Raw genomic sequence first — 15,587 nt, forward strand, 5'->3', positions numbered from 1 at the left:
AGAAGCTAGAGAGGTAGTGAAATCTCCCAGGCTTGTGGTGCTAGCAGACCAGGATCTGCCAGGGGAAGGGGACCAAAACAAAACAGGCAAAGATGAAGCCCTGGAGGGTGTGGTCAATTTACATTGAGGACCAAGAGCCACTTTTCACCTGGGGTCATCTACCAATTCTGGTCACATATCTAGGTTGATAATCCAGGTGCGATTTCTGGCAGAAGGTTGCTGCTGAGGGACAGAGAAACCAGCAGAGATTTTGGCATGCATGGCAGCGAGAGTGACAAAAAGATAGAGGATACCTGAAGGATGTCTAACATATAGCCAGTCTCCCGCTCAAAGAATTTGCCAAATTTTGAAGTGGCAAATGGCAAGTGGAAAAGCACTGAAGGGCTAAACTGAAACTCCCATCGTATTTTAGGGCTAAAAAATTATTTAGGGCTATGAATTATTAGAGATAAAGAAGGGTACTGTATAATGATAAAAGTGATAACTTGATAAGAGATACAAGAACAATAAAATCAGAGTGGAAATGTTAATACCTCTCTCAACAGCTGACAGAATAAGCAGACCAAAAAAACTAATAAGAAGAACTGAGCACAATTAAACTTGACCTAACTGACATACAAAGGACACTGCACTCAACATTAGAAACTACATTCTTTTCAAGTGAGCATGGAATATTTACCAAATCTGACCATAAAATAATCATTAAAAAATGCCTCAATAAACTTAGAGGATTGAAATCATTCATAATGTTATCTGATAACAATGGAAGACAGAAACCAATAAAAGATAACTAGAAAAGCATCTGCTGCCTGAAACTAAGCAACATACTTCTAAATAATGCATGATCAATTAAAACGGAAATTAGAAAATATTTTCTGTTAAATGATAATAAAAAGACACAATACTAACAATTTTAGAGATGCAGGTAAAGTAGTACTTTGATGGAAATTTGGTCTTAAATGCATATAAAAGAAGACTGAAATCTTTCTTATAAAATCCAAATTATAAAGTTAGAAATAAGTAGCAAATCAAACCCGAATAAGTACAAAGAAAAATAATATAGTTACAAGAAAAAAACTACTAAAATAATACATAAATGTACAATAGAGAAAATCAAAGCTAAAGGTTTTTGAAAAGACTCATAAACTTAAAATCCTAAGACTGATCAAGAATTTGAGAGAAAACAAATTGCCAATCCCATGAATGAAAAAATGGGACAGCCTTTCAGATGCTACAGAAATGAAAATTTGAAAATTTGGATCAAAAACTACAGTCTATCAAATAGCTGAGAAAAGCTTAAAAAAAAGTGAAAAGACTGATAAGAAACTAAATCTTGATTTGTACCAAGACAAGCAAAATTATAAGGCATAAAGACTGAAAAAGAAGCAATAAAACTATCATTATTAACAGATTACATGATTGTATATGTAGAAAAATCAAAACAATATAACAATAAACTCTGTTGGCCATGATGGCTCACACCTGTAATCCCAGTAATCTGGGAGGGTGAGGCAGGAGAATTGCTTGAGCCCAGGAGTTTGAGACTAGCCTGGAAAATGCAGTGAGACCTTGTCTCTACAAAAAATTAGCCGGGAATGGTGGTGCATGCCTGTAGTACCAGCTACTTAGAAGACTGAGGTGGGAGGATCGCTTGAGCCTGGCAAATGGAGGCTGCCGTAAGCTGAGATCACGCCACTGCACTCCAGCCTGAGTGACAGGCGAGAACCTGTCTCAAAAATAAATAAATAAATAAATAAATAAACTCTTGCAATAAGTGAATTTAGCAAATCAATAGATACAACGTTAAAAAAAATGTAAATACACTTCTACACATATGTACCAGCAACAAAGACAAAGCAAAAAAAAAATTTTTTTGGAGACAGAATCTCACTCTATCGCCCAGGCTGGAGTGCAGTGGCGCGATCTCAGCTCACTGCAAGCTCTGCCTCCTGAGTTCACACATTTTCCTTCCTCAGCCTCCCGAGTAGTTGGGATTACAGGTGCCTGACATCATGCCTGACTAATTTTTTGTATTTTTAGTAGAGACGGGCTTTCATTGTGTTAGACAGGATGGTCTTGATCGCCTGACCTCATGATCTGCCGGTCTCAGCCTCCCAAAGCACTGGGATTACAGGCCTGAGTCACCACGCCCAGCCAAAATAAAAAAAAATTTTAAATGCCATTTACAATATCATTAAGAAACATCAACTCCTAGGAATAAATCTAAGGAGAGATTCTGCTGAAATGTATATTACTGGGATATGTTAAATAAGATGCAAATAAATGGAAGTGCAGACCAAATTCATAGACTGAGAATCAATACTTTGTAAAAATGTCAAGTCTCTTTAGAGAGCTGTTATACTGTGAATCTCTATAGATTCACCCAGTCTAGATCAAAATCACAGCTTGCAAGACAGGATGGGTGTAGGAAGGAAGAGGGAGAATTGAGAAGCTCTTCTAAAATCCATATAGAAATGCAAAGTAAAGAATAGCCTAGGCAACGCAGATGAAGAAGGAAAAAGCTAGAGTACAATATTAAATAGCAAGACCTATTAAAAAGCTACAGTATTTAGACATGGTGGTGTTGGTACAGACTGTCTACTGTAAAAGAATAGAGACTATAAAAACTGATCCACACATAAACACAGTCATGTTATTTATGAGAAAAGTGACACTGCCACACAGAGGCAAAAAGACACTCTCTTCAGTAAATGGTACTGGGTCAATTATAATATATATCCACATGAGAAAACGTATCTTGATCACTGCTTCCTAACAAACAAAAACCAATTTCAGATGAACTGCATATATAAATGTGAAAAGTAAAACAGAAACAGTAAAACTTAAAATAAAACTTTTAGAGAAACATCTTCAGAACTTGGGAAAGATTTCTTAAATCACAGAGAGCACTTACCATCAAAGGAAAAAAACGGATAAACTGGACTATTCAAAAATTTCTGCTTTTCAAAAGACACCAATGAGAGAGAAATAAAGTAGAGTAGGAAGACATTTGCAATATATATGCATGTATGTATATATCTGAGAATAATCTCATATTGGAGTATATAAACTATCATTACAAATCAATTAGAAAAAGACAATACTGTTTTTTAAAAAATGCACAACTTGAATATATTTACAAATGTCAAAACCCAAGTAGTTAATAAACATGAAAACACTCAACTTCACTAGTTACCATGGATATAAAATTAAAGCCAAAATGAATATCATATACATTCCTGAAGAATGAGGAATTTAGTCACTGCCAAGAATGACTAAAACTTTAAAAAACAGTATTACACGTTGGTAAAGACGTGGAGTGACTGCAACTCTCAAACACTGCAAGTGGGTAAACCAACATTCGAAACTGGAAGTAATTATTAAAGCAAAAAACATACATAACCTATGACAGCAATTCTACTCCTAATATGCCCAAGATAAAGGTAAGCATGTGCTTACCAAATACATGACTGCAATGTGAATTACCATTTTACTTATAATTGCCTAAAACTAGAAACAACTCAAATGTCCATCAATAAAATAGGCCAATTAATTGTGGTATATTCACACAATGGATATCTAAATAATACAAAAACAGAATTAAGAATGAATAAGCTCAATTGTATGCAAGCAACAGTAGTATAAATCTTACAAAATTCACATTGAGTAAAAAAAGCCAGGCACAAAGAGCACAGTATTTATCATTCTATTCATATTAAAGTATAAAAATAAGCAAAAATAAACTCTGTTAGATATCAAGGTAGTAGTTACTCCTATAGGGCAACTAAACGGCAAGGTGATTTTTCTGGGTGCTAATGATGTTCTGTTTCTTAATTCAGATAATGATTTTACAGGTATGTTCAGTTTGTGAAAAAACTTCAAAAATATGTATATAATGAGTATACTGTTTAGTGCTTTATATACAAACATTTAAAACAAATATACTGCTTAGTGCTTTTCTCTCTATATATATACATATATTATGCTTCAACAAAAGATTTTTAAAATTTAATTATAGAAACCACAAAACATCACTTACATCCTCTAATGAGTAAGTACCATAAAATCTAAAACTGCCCATTTTGATCCCAATTTTTTGCCAAATTGAAACTGAAAGACTAAAAAAGGATGTATAAGTAGAAAAGAATATGTAAAGAAAAATAAGAGAAAACAAACAAGAAAAGGAGAAGACAGAAAGCAACAATGGAAAGAGAAAGTTGAGAAAGGAAAGAGAAGCGGTATTAGGCCGAGGACTTGGGAAGATCCCATGTTTGACAGGATGTAGCCTTAACATCAGAAATGTTTATTGGCTGCTGAACATTTATAGCTTTCAACAACTGAGTCTTAACCATTTAAAGGATGTAAACTCAATGGTTTAAAGAAGAAATCCTCTATGCCACAATAGCAATTACAAAGTCACTATCATTTTAGAGTTGAATTTAAAGTATGTCAAGAATCAGAGAAGGTCAGGCATGGTGGCTCACGCCTGCAATCCCAGCATTTTGGGAGGCTGAGGCAGGTGGATCACTTGAGGTCATGAGTTCAAGACCAGCTTGGCCAACATGGTGAAACCCCATCTCTACTAAAAATACAAAAAATATCCGGGTATGGTGGCATGCGCCTGTAATCCCAGCTACTCAGGAGGCTGAGGCAGAAGGATCGCTTTAACCTGGGAGGTGGAGGTTACAATGAGCCAAGATCGTGTCACTGCATTCCAGACTGGGAGACAGAGCAAAACACCATCTCAAAAATAAAAAAATAAAAAGAATCAGAGAAGACTCAAGTGATACAAACTCATCAGAGACAAACAGCTACAAATACATGTGTACTTTAATCTAGATGAATCCAAGAAGAAGTACCACATACTCTATATTGAATTATTTTCAAGTATACCCAACAGTTTTAGTTTCTAAGGGCTAAAATTCCTAGAATCAAGTTATTGCTACCAACGTACACAATTTTTCACTTAATTTGTATAACAAACCTGCTTTAGCCTTCTTTTTTGGTTTTTTTGGTTTAGGTTTTGTGTCATCTTGCATGCTGCCTTCTGTGTTTTGTTCCATTGAGCTTATTTCATCATCCTGACGAGAATCTGAAGAAACTGGTCTAACTGAAGATTCCTTCTTTTGTTCACCTTCAACTGTGTCACCAGAGATGGTCAATGTACTACAAATATAATCCAAGTATCAGCCATTACAGATATATTATTATAATAATTATTATTATTCATGATGCAACAGAGTGAACAGTAAATAGGAGCAAAGATAATCCTAAAATCACTACTATTTTTTCTTGAGATGCATATATTTTCCTACACACTAAAATGGTTAGCTGTCAAACAGGTATCATAGGTTGTAACTTCGCAAGGAGTTACATGATTCAACTAAAACCGAGCTCTAAACCCCAGGGGAAAGGAAATTGTATTAATATTTTATGAGCAATTGATCTCTCTTTACATAGGACTTATCGAAGCACGCCCACCCTGCTGCCAAGTAAATGACTGATCAACCAATTTTTAAATTACCTTATTTAAAAGTATAAAAGGTATTCTAGGTTTGTTCAGTCTTCAAGAGGCTTCACAAGCACAACTTTTGATTTCTCTTTTTTCTTTTCTTTCTTTTTTTTTCTTACGACTGGGTCTCGCTCTGTCACCCAAGTTGGAGTGCAGTGGTACAATCATAGCTCACTGCTGCCTCAACCTCCCAGGCTCCAGCAATCCTCCTACTTCTGCCTCCCAAATAGCTGGGACTACAGGCACATGCCACCATGCCTGGCTAATTTTTGTACTTTTTGTAGAGATGGAGTTTCACCATATTGCTCAGGCTGAGATTTCTAGGTAAAAATTAATTCCTTGTATTTTCTAGTGGTTGGTGAGTCACTAAATTTTCAGAAGGCTATTACTAAAATTAAAATCTGTATCACACGAACTAGTAAATGGTAAGAAGTAGCAACCCACAGGCATACTGAGTTTAAAGAAAAACCAACCTACTAACATTTTAATGTATCAAGTAAAAAAAAATCTGCATTTAAATAATAAAAAATTAATTTCCAATATATTTAGTCACCTCTCCAAAAAAATGGGTTGAGGAAAATAAGACTAGAGAAATATTTCAAATTAGTCATTCCAGAAAGCCATTCTATTTGATCACCAAACACTGTTCTTTAAGGAGAACAGCTACCCTTTGCACACCACTGTCATGTGTTATTTACAATTCATGAGCTAACCTTATTTCATGTTGACTATGGCTTACCAGTCTGCCACAGAGGTGGTAGCTATAAGAAGGAAGATTTATAGTTTACTGTGGTAGGAAGCCTCTAAGATGGACCTTACTGATCCCCACCTCTTCATATTCATGTCTTTGTGTAATCCCCTTTCTTTTCAGTGTGGGCTGGACCTAATGACTTACTTCTAAAAGACAGAATATGATAAAAGTAATGAATGCCACTTATAAGATTAGGTTCCAAAAAGACTGTGACTTCTGTCTTGCTCTCTCTCAGAGCCCTTGGTCTGGGGAAGCAAGTAGCCATATTGTGAGTAGACCACATGGAGGAAGTCCATGTGGCAAGGAACTGGTATACTTGGCCCAAAGCCAGTCAGGACCTGAGGCCTACCAACAGCCACATGAATGAGCTTAGAACTGGATCTTCTAAGGCCTTCTAACAGCTATGTCACTTGACAGATCCTCCCCAAGTCAAGGCTTGAGGTGACTTCAGTCCTGGCTAACATCCTGATTGCAACCTGTGATTGACAGAGACACCCAGCAAAGTCAGTCCCAGATTGCTGGCCCATAGAAACTATGAGACAATAAATGCTTGTCATCCTAAAAGCTGCTAAATTATGGGATAATCTCTTTAATGTATCAACAGATAATACATACTATCATGTCCCTGCAGCAACCTGGTTTGCCATATCTTTATTATCACTGGTCACCTAGCTTTTGAAAAGAGGGGAATTATTTTTGGCTGAGGGTTTTAGGGGAAATAGATCTTGAATGCCAAGGAATAGTCACATATAGAATGTTCCCACCTCAAACTGTTTCTCTAGAGGAGAACTGCAGGAGGGAACAAAGTTAATTATAGCAGTTAAAAAGCATTTTTATCTTATTGTTTTATCCAAGTAGAGAACATATATATATGTATATGTTCATTTAAACTCATACTCTATATACAAGTACATATATATATAAGCATCATAGAGAGAAAAAGATTAGAATGCCAAATTGCCAACACTGATTATCTTTGAATACTTTTTCTACAATGAGTTAATGTTATTTGTGTAAGAAAAAAAGCTGGATTTATATATCCAAACAGGTATTTGTAACTCAAAAAAGGGGAAGTAATTAGGTTGCTATTACTTTGAAAGCAGATGTAAGTGAGTAGTTCAGGGTAGAGACAAGGTTCTGGCTCAGCCTCTTACTAGTTCTGTACTTCAGTTGCCTCATCAGCAAGATAGGAAGAATATTACTTTTCCTCATAAGATTGTCATAAGAAATAAATGAGTTACTTCTTGTAAAGCACCTCGTACATAGTAAGGTGCTACGTAAAAGCTAGGTGTTCTTATCTTAGTGGCAATGTCTCCAAATAAAAGCCTAAAAATTTTCTTTGTTAAACCACAGATAATATTCAAACCCTGAAAATAATAGAGTGTTTTTCTAAGAGGATATTTTACATTTATCAATGTAAAAATACCTTGTTTCAGCTTTAGAGAGGACTGGAACTTTCTTTTTCTTTTTCTTTTTTTCACTGCTTGATTTGTCATCATGGAATAAAGTATCTGAGGGAAAGTAAGTCAACTGTTCTTTCAGTTTTTTTCTTATTTTCTTCTTAATCTCCTTTGCCATTTCTTCAGTTACATGGCGCTGATATGCTTGCATCAGCTCTTCGTCCCCTTCTAAATCATTCTCTTCTCTTCCCTCATTTGCCTTCTCACTTTTCTGATGATAAATGCCTGGCTGTGGCTTTGCATGCACTTTCTGGTGTGTAGAATCAACTTCCTTCTCAGGAGTTTCCGGTTTCATGTCTTGTGTAGTCAACTGGGGCACCGTCTTTACCACCTTTTTATTTGGCTTTCCTTGTTTGTCTTCCTCTACACTAACATCATCATCAGGATTTTCAGTTGCTGACTGTGTGTTCCTCAATTTGTTTTTAGCGACTCTCATGGTCTTCTTCAGGTTGTTAGTGTTAGTAGCACTTACATCATCACTTGTAGTTTCTTTAATATGGAGAAAATTGCTTCTAACAGTGTCAGGCTAGGAAAAGAAGACATGATAACAAAGTTTCAGTTACGCATAGATTAGTTATATAAAGAAAAACCTAATAATTCATGTTTGACAATGTGGAATTATTGGGAGGATTATTTAGTTTTTCACCGGGACACAGTGATACTATTTTAGAGCATTTGAGTACTCTCATAATTTATGCTTCCAGAATTCGATAAGCAATCTCTGAATGTAACTTCAGATGAAATGAGTTAATTGACATAGGAAAAAAGTACTTAAGGACCTTTAAGAAGTGAATTAACTGCTCAAATCTCAAATGCTATTTTCCTCATACATATTTTCCTCATGATATACACTCTAATATAATTAACAGATACTTGAGAAATTGCCAAAAGAGCCACTGAATTGACATTTCAGCTAACCCAATAGGAAATACACATGGGTCATTTATTTTGCTTCATAATTACACTGTAAAACCAAAAGTCTACAGCTCTAAGATCACCCTACACTAAATCTATCACTAGAATGCTGCTAAATATTACATATTAAGTTAAATCCAGTGACAGACTAAGCACAATCTTGTACCTCTTTCCCCAATTAAAGTTATTTATAATGAGATATATTTGTAATGGAAAAAAATAAATAAGGATAAGAGTCAAGTAATATAAGGAGGAGGAGGGGATAAACTAGATAGACCAAAGGATGACCAATCAAGGAGCTGGGATGAACAGCTCTGCTTCCCATCTCCATTTGTGCTGACTTTCACCCATGGCTTAAGCATGGCAGCACAGAGAGAAAGGGCAGTATGCTTCAGGTAGGTACAATTCCCATAAACTGCAGAGGCAGACCATGTTAAAAACAACCAACAAGGAACAGAACAGACATTCTCAAATATAAAGATGGCTTGACAACGGAAAATTAACAAACACTAAAGGAAGGTAGCACAATGAAGGAAAGCCACCAAATCAAACACAATAAATAAATGAACACCAAAGGAAAATATGTATCTTAAATAAGAATTTTAAATAAGTATAATTAATATTAATAAAGAAATGCAAAAGCATACTGGACCAAGAAAACCCAACTGTTGATATCAAAATAAAATTCTGAATAATAGAAATAAAAGTTTAACAGATGTGTTGAAAAACAGAATGGACAAAAACCATTGCTGACTGTATGTTCCTCAATTTGTTTTTAGTGACTCTCATGCTCTTCTTCAGGCTGTTAGTGTCAGCAGTACTTACATCATCACCTGTAGTTTCTTTAATACAGTGAGGATTGCTTCTAATAGTGTCAGGCTAAAAAAGAAGACATAATAACAAAGTTTCAGCTAAGCATAGATTGGTTGTATAAAGAAAAACTCTAATTAATGTTCAACAATGTGTAATTATTGGGAAGATTATTTAGTTTTTTATATGGACATAGTGATACTATTTTAGAGCACTTGCTGAGTACTCTCATAATTTATGCTTCCAGAATTTCATTAATAATCTCTGAATATAACTTCAGATTAACATTTTGGACTAACACTTTGGATTCATTTTGTTGTGCAGAATGTTACATTGTAATGTATGAATGTTACATGTTAACATTTGGTGCTACAAGATGAATCTAAAATCAAAATGGAGAAATGTGCCAGAAGTGAATAAACTTAACAATACATACCAGAGTTTGACCTTTGAAATTCCCCATATTTTAAAAGTAGTTAAAAAATATCCAATGTACATAAGAAGGTGATTTTAAAAATGCTGAAAGAACTAGTTTCCCAATATATATCTAAAATCTTACCATCTCTAAGACTCTTTTGCTCACCTAAAATATGTTTCCAAATTCTATCTGTTCTTTGAGGGCAAATTATGATGCCATAGGCTCCAAAAAAACTTCACCAATCAAATCTAATAAAAATAACATTTCTCTTTTAAAAAAAAGTTTATTTTCACATGTTCTGTTTTAGAAGCAATATTTAATTTTAAATTGTAAAAATAAATAAATAAATAAGGAAAAAAACCCACAAAATACACACACACACACACACAAAACCCAAAGCTAGCAGAAGACAAGAAATAACCAAGATCAGAGCAGAAATGAAGGATACAGAGACACAAAAAAACCCTTCAAAAAATCAATGAGGCTGGGCATGCTGGCTCACGTCTGTAATCCCAGCAGCTTGGGAGGCTGAGGCAGGTGGATCACATGAGGTCAGGAGTTCGAGATCAGCCTGGCCAACATGGTGAAACCCTATCTCTATCAAAAATACAAAAATTAGCCAGGCATGATGGTGCACACCTGTAATCTCAGCTACTTGGGAGGTTGAGACACAAGAATCACTTTAGAATCAAAGAGACACAATAAAAAATGATACAGGGGATATCCCTATTGACCCCACAGAAATGCAGACAACCATCAGAGAATACTATAAACACCTCTATGCAAATAAACTAGAAAAACTAGAAGAAATGGATAAATTGCTGGACACATACACCCTCCCAACACTGAACCAGGAAGAAGTTGAATCCCTGAATAGACTAATATACAAGTTCTGAAACTGAGGCAGTAATAAATAGCCTACAAACAACCAATCAAAAAAAGCCCAGGACCAGACGGATTTACAGCTGAATTCTACCAGAGGTACAAAACGGAACAGGTACCATTTCTACTGAAACTATTTCAAACAATTGAAAAGGAGGGGCTACTCCCTGACTAATTTTATGAGGCCAGCATCATTCTGATACCAAAACCTGGCAGAGACACAACAAAGAAAGAAAAAAACGTTAAGGCCAATATCCCTGACGAACATCGATGCAAAAATCCTCAATAAAATACTGGGAACCAAATCCAGCAGCACATCAAAAAACTTATCCACCACCATCAAGTCGGCTTCATCCACGGGATGCAAGGCTGGTTCAACATACACAAATCAATAAACACAATTCATCACATGAACAGAACTAAAGACAAAAACCATATGATTATCTGAATAGACACAGGAAAAGGTCTTCGATAAAATTCAACATTCAATAAACAAGGTACTTACAGGCCATTTATGACAAATCCACAGCCATACCGCCCAAAGTAATTTATAGATCCTATGCTATTCTTATTAAACTACCATTGACATTCTTCACAGAATTAGAAAAAACTACTTTAAAATTCATACGGAAACAAAAAAGAGCCTATATAGCCAAGACAATCCTAAACAAAAAGAACAAAGCTGGAGACATCATACCACCTGACTTCAAACTATACTGGAGTAAACAAAACAGCATGGTACAGATACAAAAACAGACATATAGACCAATGGAACAGAAATAAGACATCAGAAATAAGGCTACACATCAACCATCTTATATATGACAAACCTGACAAAAACAAGCAATAGGGAAAGGATTCCCTATTTAAAAGTGGTGCTGGGAAAACTGGCTAGCCACATGCAGAACATTGAAACTGGACCCCTGCCTCACACCTTATACAAAAATTAACTCAACATAGATTCAACACTTAAATGTAAAACCCAGAACTGTGAAAACCCTAGAAGAAAATCTAGGCAATACGATCCAGGACATAGGCACAGGCAAAGATTTCATAACAAAAAATGTCAACAGCAACTGCAATAAAAGCAAAAATTGACAAATGGGATCTAATAAAAGAGCTTCTGCACAGCAAAAGAAACTATCATCAGAGTGAACAGACAACCTCCAGAATGGGAGAAAATTCTTGTAATCTATCCATTTGACAAAGGTCTAATATCTAGTACCTACAAGAAACTTAAACAAATTTATAACAAAAAACCAAACAACCCCATAAAAAAGTGGGCAAAGGACATGAATACACACTTCTCAAAAGAAGACATTCATGTGGCCAACAAACATGATAAAAAGGTCAACATCACTGATGGTTAGAGAAATGCAAATCAAAACCACAATGAGATACCATCTCACACCAGTCAGAATGGCAATTATTAAAAAGTCAAGAAACAACAGACGCTGGTGAAACTATGGAAAAATAGGAATGCTTTTACACTGTTGGTGGTGTTAGTTCAACCACTGTGGAAGACACTGTGGCGATTCCTCAAAGACCTAGAACCAGAATTACTATTGGATCCAGCAATCCCATTACTAGGCATATACCCAAAGGAATATAAATCATTCTATTATAAAGATACACGTGTGCATATGTTCACCAAAGCACTATTCACAATAGCAAAGACATGGAATCAACCCAAATGTTCATCGATGATAGACTGGATAAAGAAAATGTGGTACATACACACCAAGGAATACTAATCAGTCATAAAAAGGAAGGAGATCATGTAGGGACATGGATAAAAGGCAGGAACAGTAAACCAAACACTGCATGTTATCGCTTCCAAGTGGGAGCTGAACAGTGAGAACACATGGACACAGGGAGAGGAAAACAAACACTGGGGCCTGTCAGGGAATCTGGGGGAGGGAGGGCATCAGGATAAAAAGCTAATGCATATGTGGCTTAATACCTAGGTGACAGTTTGATAGGTTTGTTACCTATGTAACAAACTTGCAAGTCCTACACATGTATCCAGGAATATAAAATAACATTTTTAAAAATTGCTATTTTTTTCAGAATGTTCTTTTTCTATGACTTCATTCATACCTCAGTAACCTTGAATTTCCATTATGTTAAAATGGGGCATATGCAAATTTTTATTTCTACTTTTCAGTGAGTACCAATAATATAGCACCAATATATACAAATTGTGAGTATACTCCTGAAGGAAATAATTAGAAAAAGACCTAATCAAGAATTAGAAAGAGAAGAAAGATTTAGTCTCAAGGAAAAAATTTTAAAATTGAAACTCCAGGCAAGCTAATCGGAAAAGGCTGTTTTTTGTTTATTTACTATTGATCTGTCAGCCTTTGCACTAATAACATTAATTTTATGACTTTATATTTATTATTAATTTGTCTTTTTCTTTAGTTGTTTTTTAAATACTGCAGTGAATGAAGTTCCCAGAGTAGCTTCAGTAGCATCTCTACCTTTCATAGCATTACACTGACACTTTCATTACTTTTTAAATAGCCTCTTTTTGCGGTTTTGATTTCCTTTCCCTCTCTAACAGCTTTATGGGATAAATTCCCAAGTAGTTTGTAAATCATAAACTTTTGTTAACTTCTAGTTGTACTGTACCATTGTTTAAAAAAAAAAGTCTCCTTTGTTTCAAGGATCAAATTATGTTTGAATTTTGAAACATCCCAAATACATTTGTTCACTCATGTTCCTATTATATCTTTGCCCATCTTTTACCTCTTTAAACAATTCGGGGTTTTTTGCTTTGGTTTGTGTGCTATTAAAATCAGCTTTATTAAGATATAGCTTACATCAATAAAATTCACCAATTTTAATTGTATAATTAAATGAATTTTGGCAAATGTATACAGTCATGTGACCACCACCATAATTATGACATTGAACATTTCCATCATTCCACATGTCCTGTTACAGAGTCAACGCCTTCCCTCCATGTTCTGTCCCTACTCAACCACTGATCTGGTATCACAATAGTTTTGCCTTGCCTAGACTTCCACATAAATGAAATTATACCATCGATAGCCTTTTGTGTCTAGTTTCCTTCATTCAGCACAAAGGTTTTAGGATTCATCCATGTTGCTGTATTTATAGCAGTTTATTCCATTTTTGTGGAGTAGTATTCCATTGTACAGTTATATGCCACATTTTGTTTCTCCATACACCAATTAATAGATGTGAATTATTTCCAGTTTTGTGCTAGTATTAGAAATGTTTTCACTTCTCTTGGGTAAATATCCAGAAGTGGAAATTGCTGTGCTACATGGTAAGTAGATATTTAACTTATTAAACAATTGCCAAACAGCTTAAACAGCTTCTCAAACTGGCTGTACTATTTTGCATTTTTATCAGCAATTTCTAAGAGTTCCAGTTACTTACCATCCTTGTCTGCACTTAATACTGTCAATTTTTGTTTTGTAGCTGTTGTATGAGGTGTCCAACAGTACCTCAGTATTGTTTTAAACTTCATTTTCCTAATTACTATGACAGCAAGACTCTTTACATGTGCCTATTTGCTGTCTATAGCTCTTCTTCGGTTAAGTGTCCAGATCTTTTGCCCTTTTTTATTAGGCCGTTTGTTTTCATATCAGTGAGCTGTAGGAGCTCTTAAAATATTCTAGATACAACATTTTATCAGAGAGTGCTTTAAAAATATTTTATCCAAACCTACAGCTATAAAACATTTTCATTTCCATAGCAATGCTTTCAATTTTCACAAAGTCCAATGTAGCCCTTTTTTCTTTTATGGTTCGTGTTTTTGTATCCTGAGAAATCTTTGCTTAACCCAAGGTTACAATTATCCTATGTTTCTCTTATAAGTTATACAGTTTTAGCTCGTATATACGTCTTTGATCTACTTCCAGTTAATTTTTAAACATGACATGGTCCCAAGTTTATTATACATGAATATCTGATTGTTTCAGGATCATTTGTTGAAAAGATTATCCTTTCCTTTAGTGAATTACCTTGGCAACTTTGTCAAGAGTCAGTTGAACATAAATATTTGAATCTATTTCTATATTCTATTCTGCTCTACTGATTTATATGCCTACCTTTATGACAATTCCAGATTGTCTTCATCACTATTGCTTTATAATGAGTTTTGAATCAGAAAGTCTAATTCCAACTTTGTTCTTCTTTTTCAAAATTATTTTGGCTATTCTAGGTCTGTTGTTTACATTTCCCAATAAATTTCTGATTTTTTGACTACTTGTTCTATTAATTTCTGAGACAGGATACTGACAGATCTAACTGTAATTGCTAATTTGTCTATTTTTCATTTAGATTTTCAAGAAAAAAAAAAGTCTCCTGGCATATTGATTAGGATTGAATTAAATCAACAGATAACTTGTCACAGAATGGACATTTGACAATGTTGATTCTTCTGATCCATGAACACGAATATCTATTTAGTTAGGTCTTTATTTTCAGCACTATGAGGGGTTCAGTGTACAACTCTTGAACATTTTTGATAAATTTATCCCTGAATGCCACACATTATTTTTGCTATTATAAATTATTTTAAAATTTAATTTCAAGTGATTCATTAGTGGTATAGAAATACAATTGGTTTTTACACATTGACCATATATTCTGCTAACCTCCCTAATACAGATGGTGCCTGAATAATAATGGTTCTATTTATGATGGTTCGACATATGATTTTTTTGACTTTATGATGGTGCATAAACATGCATTCAGTAGAAACCATACTTCCAAGTATCTATACAATTATTCTGTTATTCACTTTTAGTACAGTATTTAATAAATTATGTGAGTTATTCAACACTTTATTACAAAACAGGC

General features: G+C 34.7%; 1 protein-coding gene across 2 annotated transcripts in view; it reads right to left on the reverse strand.

The window, feature by feature from the left end:
- Window positions 1-15,587, reverse strand: part of AHI1 (Abelson helper integration site 1) — a 227,370-nt gene that overhangs the window by 188,215 nt on the left and 23,568 nt on the right. For both annotated transcript variants that reach the window (XM_031935545.1, XM_023230652.1), the window contains exons 5-7: window positions 9,464-9,517; window positions 7,690-8,249; window positions 4,985-5,166 (exon numbers count right to left, since the gene is read on the reverse strand). In XM_031935545.1, coding sequence (XP_031791405.1) covers window positions 4,985-5,166; window positions 7,690-8,249; window positions 9,464-9,517 — 796 coding nt within the window. The remainder of the gene's footprint in view (window positions 1-4,984; window positions 5,167-7,689; window positions 8,250-9,463; window positions 9,518-15,587) is intronic.

Source organism: Piliocolobus tephrosceles, chromosome 5 (assembly GCF_002776525.5).
Source record: "Piliocolobus tephrosceles isolate RC106 chromosome 5, ASM277652v3, whole genome shotgun sequence".
NCBI classification, from domain to species: domain Eukaryota; kingdom Metazoa; phylum Chordata; class Mammalia; order Primates; family Cercopithecidae; genus Piliocolobus; species Piliocolobus tephrosceles.